This window comes from Acipenser ruthenus, chromosome 15 (genome assembly GCF_902713425.1).
Source record: "Acipenser ruthenus chromosome 15, fAciRut3.2 maternal haplotype, whole genome shotgun sequence".
NCBI lineage: Eukaryota > Metazoa > Chordata > Actinopteri > Acipenseriformes > Acipenseridae > Acipenser > Acipenser ruthenus.
In genome coordinates this window covers 26,500,548-26,524,149 of record NC_081203.1, presented here as the reverse complement: position 1 = coordinate 26,524,149, position 23,602 = coordinate 26,500,548, and the positions used below count along the sequence as shown (strand labels likewise).

Sequence of the window (23,602 nt, the reverse complement as noted above, 5' to 3'; positions counted from 1 at the left end):
TAATGAATAGTCATAGTTTTGAAAAAGCCCACAAGCCCACTGTAATTTTGCCTCTGCAGATTGGAAGTAACTAGTGGATGTCAAATGGGTGTGAGAATGTCATTGCAACACTTGTAAAGTAGTCACTAATAATGTGTGACCGTGTATAATTATAGTGATTAAGCTGACAATGAGAAGAACTAATGGTCACCTTCTATTTAACTTAGCAATCAGATTCTTGCCCAAGTGAAAAGTTTAGAAACGAAGTAGAGACTATTTGAAAAGAAAAAAAAAATGTGTGCATAAGGAATACAGACATATTCCTAAGTAAAATCTTTTTATAATAAATCGTTTGTTTACATTACATTCATATTTTCTAGAGTAATTTCAGAAATCTGTTTTAATTGGCTCATTTTCAATATATGAAATGTGATGGCCAGTTTCAGACATTTATATATTGCAGAATACACATAATGGATTCTATTTTCATAGCAAAGCGAATCAGTCATGTGCAGGTCATGTGAGGCATGGCCAGCTTCATTAAGCACATGCTGCCATTTTTTTTATATAATCCACATAAACATTTTAAAATGTGTGCTTAATACAAAGTATGCAGTTTAGTATAATTATAGTGTTCCGTAAAATATACTATATGTTCTACAATAGTATAGAATTGGTGCATAAGATGCACACACTATGAGATGGAATGGATGGAATAGTTCACTTGGATTGAGAGCTGGAAGATTTTAAGATCATTTATATAGAGTTACTTTATCAGGTTTCTCCTTCAAAATCCTGTCAAGTCACATCTACTTAGCCTCAGAAGCACACTCTTGGCTAGTATTAGCCTTGTACACTCTCTTCTTAGTGTCTGTGTTTTTGTTCTGGTCTGTCTGGGCTGAGAGACACAAATGGGTTTTTAATTAGTGCTAAATGTGGCAGTGGTTTAGTTACAGTGGTTTAAGTGTTAGCCATAACTATCTGGCCTTAGACAGGTGGGGTTCATTTGATAAAGATGCCAAATGGCTGTCAAATAGAAATGTATTTGAGATGGCCCATATTTGATTCCTTTCCTCAAAATTCAATGATGAAAAAAAGGATGGTATTTAAGGAGTGTTTTTTCATCTTATGATAAATGAATCATTTGTTTAAAGAGATGAAGAAACAGCACTGATGACTACCAGGGCCTTAGTATACCCCATATGGGAGATACAACCTGAAAATCAGGACCCTCATATTTAAACTTGGGGTTTTAATAATTTCTTAATTTAATAATTTAAATGCTATCCAAACATACAATTTTGCCTAAACGTTTAAACATACCTCAACCTATATCATGCAGGTATACACCACAGAAGGATTTATTTTAAATTATTTCACATAAAAAATAAGTGGTTGTTGCAAACCAGGGAGATTCCCCAGTGCTGTAAAACTTCTAAAAATCCAGTTTGGCTATCCCTGTAAGGCATAGGTTGATAAAATCAAGCCATTATTGTTTGTATATTTGTACTTAAACAGAATAAAGATAATTTATTGAATATGTATTCATGTTGTAACCATTTAGTGTTATATACATAAATCCTGCAGTAAAACAAAAAAAGCATGGCTTCTCATGCTTCTCATGGTGGGTAATCCGATTGGTTAAAATGTAAAAAAGATTTAGAAACGAGTTTAGGAAATTAAATAGAATCTACATGCCTAGTTCAAATCATCTTGGGCTTCTTTTAAGCAAAATAATTATGACGTTCTGATTGAGAAATTTCCATTCTTATTTATCATATGTCTTTTGTAGCTAGAACATTGTGTTTTATAGATGAGATAAATGGACAGAAAATTGAGTCTGTCTTATAACATTCTAATGTTCCTGAGATTCTACAGGAGACAATCAGAATAAGACATATAAAAGGACCATCGTTGATACCATTATGTTTTTAGAATAATGTTCTTAGAATTATCAACTAGGTATCTAATGTGATACAATAATACTATAATCATCTAATCAGATACAGTTATTATCATGTACCTGGGATGTTGTTAAAAAAAACCCAAACAAACAACATAGGAGCGTGTCTTTTTTCCATGTTACCGATCATTATTTTAAATTACGGCATTTGAAGACCTTTGGACCATCGTTGGTCGGCGATAATGTTGAAATTATATCATTAAGTAAAACAACAGGCTTTCATTTGAATGTATTTTTCGAGACCATTGGCAACATAAAATGTTTACAGTAAGATACTGGTCATTAGCGTTTTTAGGAGGTTGTTGGCTCCATACCTTTAGTAGCTGGGGTTAATCAAGAGAGAGCTGAAGGGGAAGCTCTCATGGTACCGGACTGCAGTCAGCTCCAAGGGCCCTCGTTTCATTAGCACTATAAAGTGTCTTTTGGAAGCAGATGCATTTACCTCAGAGAGGCATGTTTCAGGTTAATTTTGCCCACAAACATGTCTTCAAAGAAAGCAGGCATTGTTTTAGAATGCAGCTTTTCAGTCATCGTTGTAATGTTCAGAACTGCCGTCTATTCACTTGATCTCTTAATAGGTTTGGGCATGCATCATAACATCATTAATTGAGGTACTATACTCTCTGAATGTCTTCAAAAAGACTCTGCCTAGGGTTTCACCTGATACTTGAGCCTCAACATATTGTCATCATTAGCTGAGTCGTCACTAAGACGCTTATAGTGTGAATAGCATTTTTATTCATTGGAAATTTAAGATATTCAAGGCTGATTGCCTTGGAATTGGATCACACTATATCCTTACACGATGACAACTGGAAGTGAAACAAATGAGTGACAGCTCCACTTCTAGGATATCAGTGACAATTAAAATGAATGCTGACAGCAGCTTGTTGCCACTTGGATGTTGTCAACAAATTTCACCCAAATACGATAATATTGAATCCATGGGTCAAAAAATATATTATAGAAATATACAATTTTGTAGTCTATGCTTACCTCACACAGTTATACAGTTATTATACAAAAAGAAGGGTGTAAAATTCCCCTGAAACAACCCAAGTAAAGTTCAATATTTCTAAATTGGGAAACACCAAAAGTTATCACATTTGAAGTACAACAATAATTTTGTGTTTTAAAGAAAAAATAAGTAACAGGTTTATTAGAGCATTTTTTAGCCTTGTGGAATTCCGAAATATCTAAAGATAGCTTTACAAGTTTACAAATGTTTAAGATAAGGCTTGGTTTATATAGTGGTGATTTTACAGTAAAGGATATCTGCTAGATCATTGGTTAATGACAACATTTTAGTTCCACTTCATTCCTATGTTAGGGCATACAGTAACACTTAATGCTTCAGTGTGACCTGAGAGCTTGTGTCAGTATGTAGGCACAGTGCTGTACAACCCACGGAGTGGGCTCTTCTGGTGTGTAATAGTGGTGGAAGGTCTATGCTTGGGGAGCATTTAAAAAAAAAGATAACAGAGCCTGCTATAGTGCTGTTTTCTCCAGGAAAGGGATTCCTACAGTAGTTTTGACTATATGTTATCCCAATGACATGTTTAAAACCCCACACACACATTATTTGGCAAAACAACATCCTGAAAACTTGTTTCTCATGCTGGAGACCTTAAACCTCTCATTAAAAAAGTGATGACTAGTATTTGCATACATTCTTTTTTGTTATTGTGAGTGTAACTTATTAGTGGTGTATAGCTAAAATAAAAGTTTGAGTAATCTAAGAAACATCAAAAACAGTCAATTTTATTTTTATTTTACTGTACATTAGTAAACACTTGTAGTGATTCTGAAGAAATGAAATGAATGAATAAATGTGATAGAATGTATTTTATGTGCAGGAGTTCTCCAGTGTGTAATTCCTAATGTAAACACTAATAATGTGATATCATTTAATTGTATATATTTCAATAACATTTTTTTTATTGCAAATTGTTTATAATATAATGTGTTGCAAACAGTCATAGCAATTTACTGAGCAAGTAGGTGGGCTGCTTTAAACAGCAGTCTTCCACGAGAACAAAGACGTAATTACTGTTTACAAAGAAAATAAAATGATCACCTTTTGTTCACTTATGGTCACAATTACACTTGTACAAACAAAAACCCACTGTGTGGTTCATATGACTATCAATAGTTTTTTTTTTTTTATCTTTCAACACTAACTTTATATTAACCCCCAGAACCAGCTGAAGAAAGCAAAACAAGAATGTCATCCATCCACAAAAGCAGTCAGTGTTGTACCAGTTAATGCTGTTCCAGTTATTTTAAAGGGTTCATAGTGCAGTATTGGAAACAGATTATTTCTTATGCGGGTATACATTAGATTAGATGATTCCTGTGGTATTGGAGTTAAAAAGGATTATTTACAAATTATTCTTATTTTACAGTTTGGGGGTTGTTGGAGGATTGGCTGTTTTTATTAATAAAATAATATTTTACCTGAAAGATAAAGCTGACATTGAATCATAGGAATTTCTGCTGATAATACAAAAAGTGAATTCTTATATGATTTTACAGTAGAATCTTTGCAGTCCCTAATGTCTCCTTTTGGCGGGAGGGGGACAACAGTCTTGCACTTTAGCAGTATTGAATACAATTTATCTCTGCAAACACTGGTACACGCTGAAAATACAGCATGTCACCACAGTGTGTAAAATAATCACATGCAATATTGATTATGTCTGCAAGAGCCAGCAATAAAGCCACATGTTTATAAAGAGAAAGTTCACTGCTGTGATACTTGTGGGACTGATTACTATGGACTAATCTCTTAATTACAAGTATACATTTATATCCGCTTGGAGCTTTATCTCCTGAAAGAGACTTTTACACAGCGAGATGAAAGTTTATTTGACGTGGTTTCAGAATATCCCATCCTGGTTTTTCAGTCATTTGTGAAATCAGGATTGTATTGTTTTCCAGCGACACAATGGCAGGAATGGATTTATTCCGGTTGCCATAGACCGAAGTCTGGCCTAATTGGATGTGAGGTGACAGTTTGTTTTAGTTATGACTGAGTGTAGCAGTTAATTTTGTGTTGTGAGAGAAACTGCTAGAAACTTTCACAGAAAAAAAAAAATTCTGTGTAGTCAGCACAGTCAAAAATATTGTATTATCTTAGTAATGTAAAGTGTATGTGTAGATGCTACTGGAGCCAGCCACTGCTGAGCTCTTCAAACACCTCATATCCTTATACTTAACATGGATCTAAATGCTGCCACTATATATGGGACTACAATACTGTGTAGATATTTAGATTTGCCTCCATTTACAAAAAGTAGACGATTGCTCTTCATATTTGCTTTTTGGTTTATAGATAGTAGAGACCAAATATGTTTATATATTAGCTTAAAAGTTAATGCATTGCACTGTGCAATGAGGGATGCATTGTTTTTGTTCACAATAACACAAAAGTATAGTTTCTTCATTCAATCAGACAACATGTTTTAATGTACCATACAAGGTGGAGGGAAAACACTGTTCCCTCCTAACTGTAAACATCACTTATCTCTTGTCCCTGTGGGAAATCTTTATAGCTAGTTCTAGCTGTAGTGGTTTGAGCTGGCCTAGTTCCCTTGCATATCTTGCAACAGAACAAGACAAGTCATCGATTCTTGCAGTGTGGCATTTTTGAAAATGGTACTTGTGACCTTGAAAAGTTAGAAACATGCATGATCCACTTCATGTCGTCTTTAGCTAGGACAGAATAAGGATAAACTGTTCTGTAGAACTAGGGCCTGTGGGCATTTTTGTTCACTGCTTTATAAATTTTATTTTTATAAGTGGAAGGCCTGTAAACGAAGCACATACAGCACTGGAAATAAATGATTACTTTTCTTTTTTTATCAGGGAAGCCCCTCTGGTCTGCTCTTGATAAGAGACTCCAAAGAAGGAAATTGTTGAATGGCAGCTTTCCAGAAGCTTTACAAGAGCAATGTACTGTTGAACAGCAATAACATCCTAACGCTGCAGCTGAAACGTAACAACCAGTCATGAACATGTGTTTGATTTTCCTACCAAGAAACAATCCAAATGCAAGTGTTCAATACCACATTATTATTATTACTTTGGTTACAAATGACATGTGTCTGTGTAAAAAAAAAAAAAAAAAAACTACCAATTTCCTTATGGTATTTTTTAAAATTATTAATAGTTCTTATTCATTTTGAATGTATTACACTTTTTCCTGGTAGTGGTTAAAAAAGACAAGCTGAATATCAAATGACTTCGGCAATAATGCTCATACATTATTGTCACAAAGACGGCCGGAGTGGGTGGCGTCAGACCAGAAGCAGGAAATAAAACGGCATAGAGGTGTGGTTTGGTGGAGCTGAGCGAATGGTTTCGCTCAGCATTTAATAAACAGAACAGCAAAATAAAAAGGTTGTAACATACAAACACAAAACAGGACACGGCGCTTGAGGCCAAAATAAACAGTCAAATAAAACGAACTAACACTTAACAAACGGTGAACGGACAGACAAACGGTGAGTGAAGCAAAACAAACGTTTCTTTCTTTCTTTCTTTCTTTCTTTCTTTCTTTCTTACTTTCTTTCTCCTCTCTCTCTCTCCCGTTCTCCACTCACGAACACCCAACCCCGAGTGAGTGAAAACATGCTGCTTTTATGCAGTTGTACCGAGAGTCGATTGCTAGTCAATCATTCAATTGGAATCTCGGTACAACTGCACGTGAATTAACTAAGTGTACTCCCGTGACCACACATTACATTTTAACCAGCACGTGAAGTGATCTGTGCCATCCTCGTGCCTAAATAGAAATCTACATTTTTAAATACACGTGAAACACAGACCCGTTTATATCCCGTGTACCAATCTCTATACACCAACATTAACACACGCAACATACAACACAGAAATGCACACAGGGGTGGAGCACATTGCCACAATTATGCAGCTGTTTTATTAGAGGAATGTTTATAAAGAAAATGAATCTTCCCATAGACTTTTAATAGGAGATGCATCTTGATAAGGTATGGGAGAAAACAAGGAGAAACTGGCTAGACAGCAGGGGTTTCAGTACATGTTGTCGTGATCTGTGTTGATGTAAGTCTGTGGGAAGACCTTGGGAAGCTCTGCACCCCCAGCTGCCCCCCCCCCCCCTATTTGAGATATCAATACTAGAGTGATTAGCTTTAATTCTAACACAGGCTACAGTAGGACTGAACACTCGGGCTGGGTATCGCCTTGTAATGATTACGTTTATGAACTACCTACCGCGAACACAGACTAGTTTGCGAGCTGTGAAGACGTTGTAAAATCAAAACTCGAGTCTAGTGTGAACAAGAAGGTACAAATATTCCCCAATGTATTATTTAAGGGAGCAGAAAACGTGACTGGCCTAAACTGAGTAAGTGACCTAAGTAAGTGGTTATCTGGAACATGATAACCTTCATTTTACTTGCATATGTTTGATCTTTTGTGCAGCACCATGTTATAAAAAGGTTATCTGCATATGAAGACAATTATTCTTTGATGATTTTCATTAAATACTGGTTGTTGGCAGTAGTGCTTATTAGGTGCTCTGACAAAGGATGGGCACAGCTGTTTGTCTGTTAGTTGTACATTATTATACTGCTAAATTAAATAACATCATACAATATTTATTTTGCTTTCTTTAATTTCTTTTTTTAAATCAAGCAGGCATTCATAAGAAAATAGGAGCACAATTAGTGTGCCCAATTTATTTTACTTGCACAGATCAAATGATTTGTATTTATTTTTTTATGCTTTTATTTATTTTTTTAGTGTGTCCAGTTATTTTACCCCTGATTTTCTCCCCAGTAATGTTTTCCCTTCACCGCAAACTCTCCACACACCTCAGGTGAATTGAAGGTTCAGTTGGTGTCCTCCAATCCCACGACTGAGCCAGCTTCCTCTTTACACCTAGGAACTCGATAGTGGATGTCAGCAAACTACCGACCTCTGGAGGACAAAGGCCAGCCCTGAAGGTGTTGGTTTTTTAGCTTGCTGGGCGTCTGGTCAACAGGGTTCGCTGTAGCGCAATGAGGAGAAACAGTCCCTGCCGGTTTTGCCTCCCTAACCCTTGAGAGCACCGCAGCCAATGCGACGCTTCCTTCAGAATCCCCAGCAAAGACCGTCCACTTCACACAGCCAGGATGTGCACCTGCGCTGTATGACTCACCCTGCACACCATGCGGCTGTGCTTTTACCAGGTGAACCACTCAGGGACCCCAAATAATTTGTATTTCAAATAAGGAATATTTACTTCACTGATTGATATGCCTAATTGGATAATATTAAATATCTACTGGAAGTATTTATTTGGCTTCCATTTGCTTTTCACAATAATGCAGGCATTCACAAGGAAACTAAATCTGACAAAGATGGAGAGAGTCATATTTAAAGTCAGGAACACTGACATTTAATATGCACTACATTTCTGTTTCATTTACACAGAAATAAATGCTAATAGAGCTTTGAACCACATTAAGTTCTTATTTGCGTTCTGGATTGTGAATATGTTTGTGGAATTGTTTGTGTGCACAATGCAGACTTACACCTGCTCAGCACAGTCCTAATATTCCCAACCAGTTGAGCATCTATGGTTTGTACTCTCTTTTTTATTGTCAATACTTGACAACCTTTCTGGAGCAAAATAAAACAATATGAAATACAGTTATATAGCACATGAATATTGGTGCACCAGTAAAAACAAATGAAATACAAAGAAGAAAGCTGGGCTCAGGAGATTACATTTTTTCTTTAATAGCTTAGAAACTAATGGGCCACGTTGGTACAAAGGATCATACGGCCGTAACAGTGCATACATTTTTTGATACGATTTGAGAGTTATCTGGCTGTCAAAATGCATCTCTCGTAATGATAATCTATTCAGTTTCAAGCTACAGAAGTGAGTAGATGGCTTAACATTGTTCATCTAAATTGAGCTCTTAATTGATAACTCATTCCTGGTGGAGATTTCTTAATAAAGATATGCAAGATTTTAGAGCTTGAATATTAACCAATAAGGGCTAGTTTACTTTTGCTATTCAGTGAATATAATGTATTAGATTTGCCTGACATAGGACTTTCCTCACTTATCTTGGGCCTCTGGACAAAGAGATTTAAAGGGAGTTTAGATCTCATACTATTGACTTGGGTGACTCAGACTTTCCATGCGGGGGCTCCGCAAGGTCATCTTGTGTTACTGGAATGTGGATTCTTTATTAGGGGAAAGCACTGGACACAGGAAGGATACATTATGCATGAGCCACTTGAACTATCGTCCTCTTCCTGGTGGTACACAACTGACTCCATTGAGACCAAACCGACACTGGGCACTTTCTTAGCTGATTCCCTCAACTTGGTGATGGGATAATAATGTATTAAAATAAAAAAAAAACTGCAAAGGCCTGAGCATGTGAAGGGCATTGCGTGTTGTTTGGAATGTAGGATTTTTTGTTGAAGTGTAAGCACCGTTGATTGGGGTAATATAATTACGTCTCAACGAATGTATTATTGACAAGAGTCAATCTACAGAACCCTCCTATTTCTGATGAGCGATTTTAAAAAGCATATTTGTTTTCTAAAAGCAGCCCCAGGCATTTTAATCCATTTAGTGCTGGACCGTATTTCAATGTAGTCTCACAGTACTGTCACTTTATTAGAATGTATTACCTAGATTAATATCTGTTATGAAATGTGTTGCAAGATGCTGCTGTCATGCAAAAAATTATATTGTTTTTGTTAACATAAGGAGCCCATCTAACCCGTGTAAATAAAACAAAATTGAATCAAGGGCATACGTACCTGCCATGTATAAGTAAGATGGATGCTTGATGTTTTAGCCCATTGAACCCAGTATAGAGTCTGGGCCAATTTAATCAATGTGTCATGCTATGTGACACAACAATTGTGTTTTGATTGCCAGTTGTTACCTTCAAGTGTGTATTAGCTATGTGTTTACAATAGTTTCAAACTGGTTCATATTCACATTATGCTTTTTAAAATTGGGTCATTACTATTCTCCTTACCAAGACACGCATGTCCTATTATCCTAGTAGACCAAAATACAGGGTGTTACTAGTTACTACTAGTTAATATGGATAGATATTTCCTTGGACTTTGAAAATAAGCAACCTAAACATTAAAGGATCCCTTTTATATTCATTAAAATACCAAGTTGTTTTTTAATTGACCTTGGAAGAAAATTTAATTGATACAGCAGCATTTAAGTATAATTGGGAAACATGTATTGCGATTTTTGCACTAAATCAGTTACTCACCTTAACCTACTGCTAATTTCTTAAATAATATAAAATGTGTTGATAAAAATCTACCGTCTCTTTGAGCCCAGAAATTATAACACTTGCTGCAGTATGTTTAATAATTTATCTCCAAGGCTGTCTTAACACTTGACTCTTTCAGTTAATTAAGTTTGTAACAAGCTCTGCTAGCATGAGCATGACAGTATATTATCTAGTTTGCAATTATTTTCTTTAGTTGCCTATTTTAGCAGCAACACGGTGTATTTATCAACATCATAGATAGATAAAAGAAACAAGTGTTGGGTTTGTAATTCGCACATTCACTTTGTTTTTCCATCACTGTATATTAAAAGTTTATACTGAAACCAAATGTATAAAACCAAGCACAACACTAGCAACCAACTGCACATACAAGTTATAATAACATAAGGATGGACTGTCCAATGGGTGGCTTCTGAGGCATTTATGGCTCATTGAGTATGGCTCTTATAATTTAAAGGTACAGTATCTTATTATAGGCTGCTAAGAGGTTAAAAGACAATACAGGAAAACTGGACTCCTTTATGTAAAATACAGTCAATTTACACAAAACTAATGTTTGGCAAAAAATCGACCAAAAAAAACAAAACAAAAAAAAACACAAAAAAAACCTGATACAGGGGCTGATGTAAGGATAGGCGTAGTGCAAACAATTGCGGCTGCACAATCCAAATTGCCTAGTGACCAGGCAATTATTTTGCACTGCGGCCTATGTAAACTTAAGAGCAATGCAAATTACTCAACATGCACAAATAATGAGCTGCAATCATGACGATGAGGGTCGCAATGAGCACCGCCTGTGCATCGGGCTATTTAGCGGCTGCACTTACAACCCAGAGGTGAGGTGGGTTAGGAGTACAGACAGCAGTATCTTATCTAATTTTCTTGCTAATATTTAGTCAGATTTTAAGTTAACCAATTTAGGGTTTATAGTATGCACTTTTTACATTTTACATTTGATAATTACTGTGAAGCTACTGAGTTGTTGTTTTTTTCCCTTTATTGTAAACTGTAAAAGGTTAACAGGTTAATGTAGTCCACTGATGACAAAGTAGAATAAGTTGGTTTAGTAATAGCTACAGTAAGAGCTATACAGTAGGCCTTTACAGTATAAAGTAGATTGCATCCTTGTGAAAATATCTCTTTTGATTCTTGATTTCCTGAGACCAGAACCCACAGAGAGTGTTCAGGGGATGGACTATCCTAATGGGATATTATAAAAATTAACCAAGACATGGGACTTTTCTTGTGCTAAAATATTTCTAATTGTTTAAATGTTTAAATCACAGTATGCATTCTCATTTCCTATCCCAAATGACCCTACATAGGACCAGTCAGCAAAACATGTGAATAATGTGAGTAGTGGATGTGTTCTAATTGCTTTTATTAAAGCAAGCAAGTTTCCAGGATTTAATTTGCAGGTGCTGTGTGTCTTTTCAAAGGACACAGTTTTCTGACATGCTTGAGGCTAAATATATTCACTAGACACGGGTGCCTTAAGGATAATTTTGTACGCATGAGGCATTTCTGGGAAACCATTAAAGTATTTTTTTAAATTTTGTGACAATCAACAATAACACACAACATTTTGCCTTCACTGCATTCATTTCAGGCATTGGGCTAATTATGCTGTACACAGTCCACTCTGCTCAATGTGTGAGCATCATTTGTACCTCATTAAGATAATGAACGAAACATACAGTGTTCTTATTAAACACAAAAATTCTTCTTTGTTTAACAGTGACAACTTTGTTTGCATGCGAGACAGTGTGAAGTGCTTTTTATTTCAGCTGTAAAACAGTACATCTAATTACTATTGTGTGAATAAGTTTAGGGTGCCTACTAAAGCTCATTAAATGGTTATTTTTCAGTATAATCTGTCAGCATAGTATGTTTTTTTGCACAATTGTGGCAAAGCTCATTCCTTAATTATCACCACCTGTAATTGGTTTACATGATCATTTCTTGTACAGGCTTGTATTGAGTGGTTATAGAAACAAAATATTTTGGGAGTAAAACTAATTGCAGGGAATGTAGAAGGTAGATTAAGCTTGTGTCCTAATTAGCTGCACTTCCTTTTCACTGTTGCACTCAAAGGAAGCTATTGCATTGGCCAGTGTTTTCTTGGAACATACTCTGAAACAGAGTGAAAGTAGATTTGTTCTTTCAAGTTTTTTTCCATTCTAATGGATAAAAAAAACAAATCATATAAATAAGAGAATGTGAGGTCAACACTGCAAACCACATCAGACCATCCACACTGAGCATGCTACAGATCTAATTATTGTATTTTATTTTCATACAGTTCCAGTGTCCTTTATTGTTTTTGCCACAAGGCAATGTCAGTTGTCATTAGGATCTTAAGGAACAGGTTATTTTCAGTCATTGAGGACAAAGATTTAAAGTAGGGGAGTGAATCTAAGAAACCCTATGGCCAGCCTTATATGACCAGTTATAACTGTGTGATTAGACCAATATATAACACATCCACAGACCACAATGACAACACTGCCAATTGTGAAAGTAGTTTGTGACACTTCAACCTTTACGCTTCATTCCCCGTCTCACACACTCACATGGTTTACAGGCATTGATCTACGAGTGAGATAAATAACTGTCATCGGCTGCATAAACCAGAGCCTATTGTCTATGTTAGTTACACTGACAATAAAACTGAAATACTTTAGGGTATTTTTTAGGTTAGAAAATGATCACGTTATAATTTATAACTTATAATCACGATCATGTTACATAAGCATGACTCAAAGAAAACAGTCTCAGGGGGAGCTCTGCTGATAAAGACATAGGCCATGATTTCCATGGTGATGATGTGCAGCAAAGAATTGTAAACAATATATTTGAAAGAAAATTCAACAAGTAACTTTCTAACTTCTGCCAAAACAGACTGCTTAGTTTTGTTCTCTTTATTGGCCAGTTGGCATTTGACCAAACTAGTAAAAATTACATTTTCCATCATGTCAAAACTATGTCTGCAGTTGTGCTGGTTATTGTTCTACAAATATTCTCTTTCTGAAACTGCTAATTAAATTTGAACTAAACTTAGTTACACCCTGAAGGGATCTGATGCAGATTTAATTTTCTTTCCTTCATTACACCTAAACTCAACAGGCCTTATTCAGCATCAAGTCTCAAATGTGGTTATAATTGAACAGAAATCCCACTGATACTGTCTGCACTTTGGATTTTGTTGCAAACTACTTTGTTTTCATTTGTGCAGAATCGTTAATACAATTAAGCAACTAAAACCCAATTCTATGAAATAAAATACAATGGTCTGTAGTTGGTCAGCAATGCCTTATATGTAGAGAATCACATCTCCAATTGCAATACTACTTACCACAAGGTAAAGTTATTGAGAGTATGAGAATCTGGGGGTACATCAAGGCCCGCTCTGACTGTCTGTCCATTCATATGCCTATTTTTTCATGATACTGAAAGGACTAATTTTGTATTTACAACCTGAGCAAAATTCTCAAAAGGTTAAAAGGTAAAAATCTGTTGTCATTTACTTCAGATTTAGTATTCTTAGTAGGTTGTAATACTGTAGGTATTTGTAAGTTAAAAAAAAAAAAAAAAAAAACTTCATTTTTCACAAACAAAATGTTGGCATTTTATCGACATTTGACCAAATGCAGTTGACCAAATGCATCAACAGTAATTAAGTGCTTATTAGCATTATTATCCAACTGTTCACAAAAATCATATGTGATAACTCTGGTTAAATAATACAAAGAAAAGCATCTTTTAATGAATGATTGCATGCATGCAGGTACATAATAAGCCACAGGGTTTATAGATTTGCCAGATTTACATTCCAAGTAGTTTGGCTTGTGTTTTGGACTTATGTGCGATTAACTGCATTGTCCTTTTATGTCAGTTGTTTATTTTTCAAGAAGCTATGAAGTATTAGGAAGTGAGTCCCTTCACTGTAAACACTCCTCTGTTCAACCTGATGGACCAGCTTGGGTGGGGGGTGGGGTCAGGCTACTAATGCTTAGGTATAGGGTCTGATCAATATGAAGAACGGGCTAACACTCTGAGTGGCTCTCATTTTAGAGAACCATGCAGTGAACCTTCTGAGCGAATATCATAAACATATACGGGTTTATCTAAAACATTACAAAAGAATGCAATTCCAAAATAACTTTGTTTTCTGATAATCTTACCCCATGTAGGGGGATGTTACTAACATACTTGATTACATCCAGTTATACCGTATGTCATAGTATGTCATCAACACCAACATCAAATCAAATTGTGGTAAAAAATAATTAGTTACCAGTTTAAAAATAAAAATAAAAGTGAAATATTGAGGGTAGTGAATTAGTGAAGGATCCTTTACAGTAGGTGTGACTGGTAAAGTCGGGTCTGGACCTTATCCTGTTCGTTATCTGAACCATATTAAAATTCCTCGTCGTGTCTTTGCTTTTTTTTGTTTTTGATACAGTTCATCAAAAATCAGTGAGAACCCTTGGAATCAAAATACAGACGGCTGTTTTAAATACTCATTAATAAAATTATTATAGGAAGTATGGATTGTACAGTGGTTTTCAGTCTGCATTTCACTGTGATAGCATGGTTAAGACCATTGGTCAGTTTGGACTGGCTACTGTATATTTGTTATTGTATGACTAATACTGTATGAAAGGTATTAATGGCATTTCTTCAATTATCTATAGAATACACTTTTGGTAAATATTTGTTTTGTTTTTCCAACATATTTTTGTAGACAGTGGTTTACCATTTTATTTTTGATGGCTGAAACATGCAGCTTATACGTGTGCATTTGTTCAGTCAAATAAATGAATAGTATTCAATCAGGAAAGAGCCTTGGGTTGTGCTGCCATGACAACTGTACTGTTATAGTGGATCTGCTGTCATGGTGACCTCAGTACCATACTCAGTATCTGTGTAGCTTTTTGTAAAGACCTCATTAGAAGCATAAGAAAAAGCCATGTTTAGAGTAGATGAAAAAACAAAACAGTAACAAGTGTAAAATTATACAAAAAACCACACAAACAACAAAAGCATGTAAATGTTTTACTTTAGAAGGTTAATAGTTGAATTTCATTTGGAATTTAATTTTTTTTGTGTGCTCAGAAATATGGCCCTGTCCACACTACATAACCGATCTTGAGAACTGTACTCAAAAACGTTTTAATTAATCCAGCTCAGAGCGTCCACACTGAAGTACCGTTTCATGTTTAGTCCGGCTTAATATGTACTAACACTATTAAAATAGTTTGGTCACAGTTCCTAGCAGCGCAATGAACAGTGGAAATGAATACGATAGTATCCCACTATGCACTGTATTTTATTTTAAAATAATATGTTAATGTCTTAATAAAGATCCATATTGCTAAAAATAAATAAAACAAGCATTTTGGAAAAAGTAAATGCGAACACACACGATAATAATGTGTTAATGTCTTAATAAAGGTCCATATTGCTAAAAATAAATAAAACAAGTATTTTGGAAAAAGTAAATGCAAACACACAAGTTTTGGGGTTTTATTTTTAATCAGGTGACATCCCTTTAAACAAATCAAGCTGATTCTGTTTCATAATTAAATTCTGATAAAAGCTCTATTTTTACCTTCATATCTTGCCTGAGCCTAATTCTGATACCCTTAATTTTATTTCAAACAGAGCTGACAAATTACATGAATTGTTCATCCCTGGTCCTACTTTTAACTCGCATTTCATTTTTGCAGTCGCCTGATTTAGCGTTGTGATTTTGTTATTTTCCCTACTAGTTTAGAGATGTCCTGACAGATTTTTTTTTAAGCAGAAAAATGAATACCCAGTGCAGAGTGTACACTGATAGCAAGTCCTTCAGGTGCCTGTTCTGAGTATTTCACCAAACATATCAGAAAGCATTTTGGGATATTGGAGGATACACAAAAAATGTAGTTCGGTATTACAAGGTCCACACTTCTGACAAACCACACTACCCGATACGATCTAATTTTGAACTCGGGACTACCCCCTGAGGTGGTATGGCGTCCAGTTCTCAAGTAAGGTATTGTGTAGTGTAGATGCAAACTCTCCTGTATCCCACATCCTGTCTCCCACGTTGTTCTTATTTGAATTTGATCCCATTTTCTACTGATTTTACTGTACTTTATAACTGGTCTTATCTGTAATGTGATATTCTATTATGTGATATTCTATAATGTGATACTCTGTAATGTGATATTTTATAATGCAATATTTTGTCAACTGATACTTTGTACTGTGATATCTTGTAACAGTTGTAAGTCGCCCTGGATAAGGGCGTCTGCTAAGAAAATAAATAATAATAAATAATAATAATCCTCTGGCTGCAAGTAGCCTAGTTACTGTTTAATATTTCTTTTCCACTTACTACAAGATCTAGTGTTTAATAAATTAATAATTTATGGATGAGGTTAATTTGAAACTATTATAATACCATAAACTAGCCCAGAAGCAAATATATTCATATTCTGTGAACATTTTGTTATAAGCTGATACTATGACAAATGTGTTGAATCTGCTGGTAGATCCCAACACAGCCAAACATGTGGAGGAAAAATGTTTCACCTACAATGTTATATATTGAAGTTACTCTTCCCTTGGTTCTAAAAATGCTACTTTAAGGCACATTTCCCCCAAGCTGCTGAAGGCAATTTTATTCAGCAAATTAAATGAAGGTTAGTTTACCATCAGAGAAAGTAGGGTTAGAGAGGACCTGCAGAATCCTGCTGAATATCTGATAGAATGGAATGATGGTTTCAGTGGTGAGGTACTTAAAGAGCTTCTGTTGTTGTGATTATGTAAATTTGTCAGTGTCCACCCACTCAGTTGTTACTCCTGGAGAGCAACATAATTAGAAAATGTACATGAAGAGATTCTAACATCACGTGATGACAAATCAACAAACTGACACTGTATGAAATGTAAATTGTGAATACAGGTGAAAACTTACTTCAAATAACAATCCTAACTACTGTATACACATATGTAATTGCTGTAGAAATTCTAATTAGTGTACCTTATCTTCTACAGAACGGTTGCCTCAGCTCAGGATATTTTTATTAGGGAACATGCCTGCTAATTTCACCCTTAATTCCTTTTTTCTTTAAACATATCTGTTTTCTTAATTTAGGCTGCAAATGTTTTCAACCTGTTTGTTTGTGTGGTGTGATTCTCAGAAAGCTTTGCTATCCTGGAATGTCAGTTTCTCAATTCTCTGTATTGTTGCTGAACTGATAGCAAGCATGTTAGAGAACTGTCTACAGCAGTAGTGTGACCAAAATGAAAACAATCAATACGTTGGAATACAGTACAACACTTACAGGAGAGGACAGCATTTAATCAATATTGTTTTCCTGTGACACTGCATTGATGTATGAAGGGCACAGTTTAAAAATAGCCAACACCTATTTTCTAACAATTAGACATTCCCGTGAACTGATGAACTGAGCTTTAATGAACATCGATGAACTTTAGTCAGAACCAGAAGGTGGATCGGGGTGTACACTATAATTCCAGTAAAACCTTGTATTAAAGCCACATCAGAAAATGGCTACCTCCCAATTAAAGCCACTTTTTAACAGTTGCGATTTGCTTCTGTTGGCAGCAATACAAAGCCATCTTCAATAAGAAGGCCATCCTGCATTGATTATTAAGGCCACCATCCACAGTCCCAAATGTAACAAGCCACTGTTAAATGACCTCTCTAATAAGACCAGCATGCGCTACACTATCCTTGGGAAGCTTTGCACATTTCATTGAGATTTTGTAATACAAATATTAAAAACTAAAACAGTAAGTTAGAACAGCTTGGACAGAAGAAAACTAAAATAAATAACATCTTTGACAGATGTTTTGACAATGTACAGAACTTTCAGTTGTTAGGTCCCATCCTGTGAAGGCCACGTTTTATTTCAAGGACAAGCTTCAATAGTAAGATTTCACTGTAGTTGAATAGAAAAGAATCCGTATGGCAGAAATGAATAGATAACAGCCTGGCTGTTTCTGTCAAGCAACAGCTTCTTCTTCTGTGTTTACAAATCATTGCCTGAGAGAATTACTGTGCACAGTTCCAGTATGTGAACATATGCAAAGTGGAAACTGTTAAATATATGTGTTTTCCATTTTACTATGGAAATCAGTAATTTAGTCCCTGTGAACTTTCAAGAGAGTTGGCAAATGATCAAATGAGATCATCTGTACTAAAGCAAGATTAAACATTGACTTTAATTTAAAGTGAAGGTGCTGAAAAGCCTAGAAAATACTTGGATCAACGAACAATAAAACAAAAGAAACATCTAACATATCATAAAAGGTAGGCAATACTCCAGTTTCATTCTTCATGACATTCTTCAGACATCTTGTAACAGCTCCTTTTAGTGTTTTTGTAACACTTTTTTTTATAACATAAAAAGTAATGCCTTTTTTTCTCTTTTATTTCCAGTTCCCAGAATGTGGCTTTTATGGAATGTATGATAAAATTCTGTTGTTTCGACATGATCCGAACTCAGACAATATTCTGCAGCTGGTAAAATCTGCCACTGAAATTCAAGAGGGAAACCTTGTTGAAGTTGTTCTTTCAGGTAATTATTCCAACATTGCCTTTTATCGTTATGTGTCACTGTTGCTTTACAACATACTGTATTTGTTTACTTGAAGGTCTAGATCTTAGAGGATGCCTTGGGGCCTAAAATGAAATATATTGCTGCACACTGACAAATATTAGGTGCACATAAAAATATTTTCTTTTCAATAGTTGTCTGCCCCCCTACCCCCTGAGTTTATCACTTTTGCAACACTATACTGTACAGACAACTTTTTTTCTTGATTCTTTTCAAGAATGCCCCCCCCCCCAAAAAAAAATCTATTTTAGACATTGCGTCATCATGTTGATGTTGCCTTGAGACATGTCCCAAGGATCCACTTTTTTACGCCTTCTGTCTGCACAGAAAACAAAAAAGAAACCTCTACAATCCCAAGGATGCAGTGATATATATATATACTTTTCAAATTCTGATCTATGATTAAAGTCGTGAAAGCAACGGTCACGACCTAAAATAAAATTGATGATCCCACCTGCAATGTTTGTTGTCCGATATGTGACCAAATTGGGTGCACCTTAGAGCCCTGGACCTTGGGCCTGCTTAAAATCACCTGAACATGGTATTATGAGGTGGGATAATGGCCTGAATCACTTTTAATGTGTCAACAACTGAATGAATCAGTACACCACATATTGCTAGGAATCTACAAAAATATCACACAGACTAAAGCTTTACTTAAAAAATCATCGTGCTCGTGCTCTGCAAAAGCCACTGCTCTTCACCCTGATATATCCACAGATGTCTGGTTCTCAGAAATTATAGAAATCAAAGGTAAATTATAACACACTTTTGTGAACCGAAGCCTTCTTTATAAAAGGTCCAGTCTGATGAACAGGTCATTGGTTAAAATGTTGCTGTCTTAGCTATGAATTGGTGGAACATGTCTCTGGGTTCAGTTGCTGTCTGCTCTTCTCGTCTTCCTGCAAAGGTCTCTAATTTCCAGTCATTTTTCCACATTTAAAGCAGTCAGAATTAAGATATAATCTGTTGATTCTAGACTGTATATCCATGGATTTATCAAAGTAAAAGCTGAATAAACTGTTTGTTCCATTCACGCTTGCATACAAGTTTAAAATAAGTTTATTCTAGTTCTAAGCTTATTCTAAGCAAGAAACTAGATTAAAATAACTTTTCTCTTTCCACTAACTCTAGGAGATCATCTCAGGTTATGTTTTCCAGCGATTACATTGTTTATTTACGCAAAAAAAGTAGGATTTATAGCATATTTTAAAAACTATAGGAAAATGAGCAAACAGCTTCCAGATCGAGTTGAACAAGTACAGATTTTTAGCGTGTTTGTTTTTGTGGGTTTATTGAAAACCTGGTTTATTTTCAGCTGGGCTGCTATAGTATGCAAAAAGCTATTTGACACAGATGCTTCAGTTTGAGATTTTTATTTGAAATCATGTATGACACGTGTTTTAACAAGCGCTTTGCAGGTCTTCTGGGAGAACACCAGTTTTATTTTAAGTAATTGATTAAAATGTGGTTTGTGGGAATCATAGTGAATCACAGCGTCTCCAGCAGTGGCTCAATACGTAATTCAGTAATGATTTTTCTGAAACAGCTGGAACAAATAAATTATCAACCAATTTCTATGAAACTGTCACATTATTCAGCAGTGATAGAATCATTAGGTAAAGCTTCCAGCAGATTAATAATGTACATTATATTGTCAGCCTGTTTTTGCATAACATAATTTATGCATGTACACAGTAATTACACCTGATTGCTTATAGATCATAGCAAAACTGGTAAAACAGAATAGAGAGACACAATTATAGTATATAAAACATTTTCTGTAGGGAAAAAAAAAAACACGTAGGAAACCATTTCATATATATCTATATATATATACAGACATGCTCAAATTTGTTGGTACCCTTACAGCTCATTGAAATAATGCTTCATTCCTCCTGAAAAGTGATGAAATTAAAAGCTATTTTATCATGTATACTTGCATGCCTTTGGTATGACATAGAATAAAGCAAAGAAGCTGTGAAAAGAGATGAATTATTGCTTATTCTACAAAGATATTCTAAAATGGCCTGGACACATTTGTTGGTACCCCTTAGAAAAGATAATAAATAATTGGATTATAGTGATATTTCAAACTAATTCGTTTCTTTAATTAGTATCACACATGTCTCCAATCTTGTAATCAGTCATTCAGCCTATTTAAATGGAGAAAAGTAGTCATTGTGCTGTTTGGTATCATTGTGTGCACCACACTGAACATGGACCAGAGAAAGCAAAGGAGAGAGTTGTCTGTGGAGATCAGAAAGAAAATAATAGACAAGCATGGTAAAGGTAAAGGCTACAAGACCATCTCCAAGCAGCTTGATGTTCCTGTGACAACAGTTGCAAATATTATTAAGAAGTTTAAGGTCCATGGAACTGTAGCCAACCTCCCTGGGCGCGGCCGCAAGAGGAAAATCGACCCCAGACTGAACAGAAGGATAGTGCGAATGGTAGAAAAAGAATCAAGGATAACTGCCAAAGAGATACAAGCTGAACTCCAAGGTGAAGGTACGTCAGTTTCTGATCGCACCATCCGTCGCTTTTTGAGCGAAAGTGGGCTCCATGGAAGAAGACCCAGGAGGACTCCACTTTTGAAAAAAAAACATAAAAAAGCCAGACTGGAATTTGCTAAAATGCATATTGACAAGCCACAATCCTTCTAGGAGAATGTCCTTTGGACAGATGAGTAAAAACTGGAGCTTTTTGGCAATTCACATCAGCTCTATGTTCACAGGCTAAAAAATGAAGCTTTCAAAGAAAAGAACACCATACCTACAGTGAAACATGGAGGAGGCTTGGTTATGTTTTGGGGCTGCTTTGCTGCACCTGGCACAGGGTGCCTTGAATCTGTGCAGGGCACAATGAAATCGCAAGACTATCAAGGCATTCTGGAGCGAAACGTACTGCCCAGTGTCAGAAAGCTCTGTCTCAGTCGCAGGTCATGGGTCCTCCAACAGGATAATGACCCAAAACACACAGCTAAAAGCACCCAAGAATGGATAAGAACAAAACATTGGACTATTCTGAAGTGGCCTTCTATGAGTCCTGATCTGAATCCTATCAAACATCTATGGAAAGAGCTGAAACTTGCAGTCTAGAGAATGCACCCATCAAACCTGAGACAGGAAGAGTGGACCAAACTACCTGTTAACAAGTGCAGAAGTCTCATTGAGAGCTACAGAAAACATTTGATTTCAGTGATTGCCTCTAAAGGTTGTGCAACAAAATATTAGGTTAGCGGTCCCATCATTTTTGTCCATGCCATTTTCATTTGTTTTCTTATTTACAATATTATGTTGAATAAAAAATCAAAAGCAAAGTCTGATTTCTATTAAATATGGAATAAACAATGGTGGATGCCAATTACTTTTGTCAGTTTCAAGTTATTTTAGAGAAAATTGTGCATTCTTTGTTTTTTGTGGAGGGGTACCAACAAATTTGAGCACGTCTGTATATACATATATATACAGTCAACCTCGGTTAACTCGACACCCCACAGGGATGCCATTTGGTGTTGACTTATCCAAGAAGGCTGGTGTGTGTAACAGAGTAAATAAGTTAACACTAGACTCTTTCAGGGAATAGTCTGGGTTTCTTGTCTTTCTTCACATCATAGTCGGCCATGTCTAACTCCATTGCTTCAGTACATTAGCATGGGAAATGAGCTAGAAATATCATGTTTTTAAAGCAGGCAAAAGAAGTGTTCTACAATGCAATTCTTAAATACAATCTATTGAACTAATAGCTCCACCAATTTTTTAAATTTCATGTCATGTCATTATTTGGTAACATCTGTTCTGCTCCATATGTGAGCGCTTTTATTAGTGTATTTGAATTTTTATATTTAAAATTTTAACCATATAATAGCACACACTGAAGATGCAGATATTTTCATCTCCAAATAGGCTTGGGGGGAACAACATGCATTTCTTTTTCACTGTTCATAGATTCTTGCATGTTACCTTTTAGTTGGCAATCAAACCCCTTGGTGGCACAGTTTGGGTTGTGTTATCAGAACAATCACAATTCCTAATTGAATAAATCACTGTTAACTAAAGCCATCCAGAGAGAGGCTAAAGAATATAACCTCATGAAAAAGGGTTCTGTTTGGTAGCAATTTTTGTATTAACGCTTGACACGTAAGACGAAGATAGGTTTAACTGTTCAGTTTTTATATCACTTTTGCAAAATGTCTTAGAGATGATTCATTCACAAAATTTTAAGAACTGTTCAAAAACAGGTTAAAGGTATTTAAAAACAGAAAAAAAACAAAACTTCTAACCTTCTTTTTTTTATAAAAAAACAGTCCTAAACAAAATATTCCTTAAAACAGTCCGTAACGTTTTTTTTTAATAGGGCCAACTGTTATTATAACTGGAAGAACTGCAAAAAACCATTGGTTGGATTTCTTGTTCGTAAGCACAGTAAGTTTGGTTGACTTCAGAAGGGAAGTTACTATAGTGCCATCTTGTATCTACTGTAGTGATTCACAATCTGTGTATATACCTTTTATCAAAACATTGCTACACATTCTGAACAAGTGATGCTTATAACAGTGACTGAGTGACCTCTTGTTCTCCTCACCTCAAGTAAGATGACCATAGTGTCAAAACTCACTCTGTGGCTAAAGCCAATACAAGAGAGTGGTATTGACAGTACCCTTTAGAATAAGCAACCGTTGTGAACCAGGATGTGCAGTATTGCATTGATTT

General features: G+C 35.5%; 1 protein-coding gene across 3 annotated transcripts in view; it reads left to right on the top strand.

Annotated features, from left to right (window-relative positions):
- Positions 1 to 23,602, top strand: part of LOC117422593 (serine/threonine-protein kinase D1) — a 73,327-nt gene that overhangs the window by 20,713 nt on the left and 29,012 nt on the right. For all 3 annotated transcript variants that reach the window (XM_058987640.1, XM_058987642.1, XM_058987639.1), the window contains exon 2: positions 18,710 to 18,848. In XM_058987640.1, the coding sequence (XP_058843623.1) occupies positions 18,710 to 18,848 (139 nt within the window). The remainder of the gene's footprint in view (positions 1 to 18,709; positions 18,849 to 23,602) is intronic.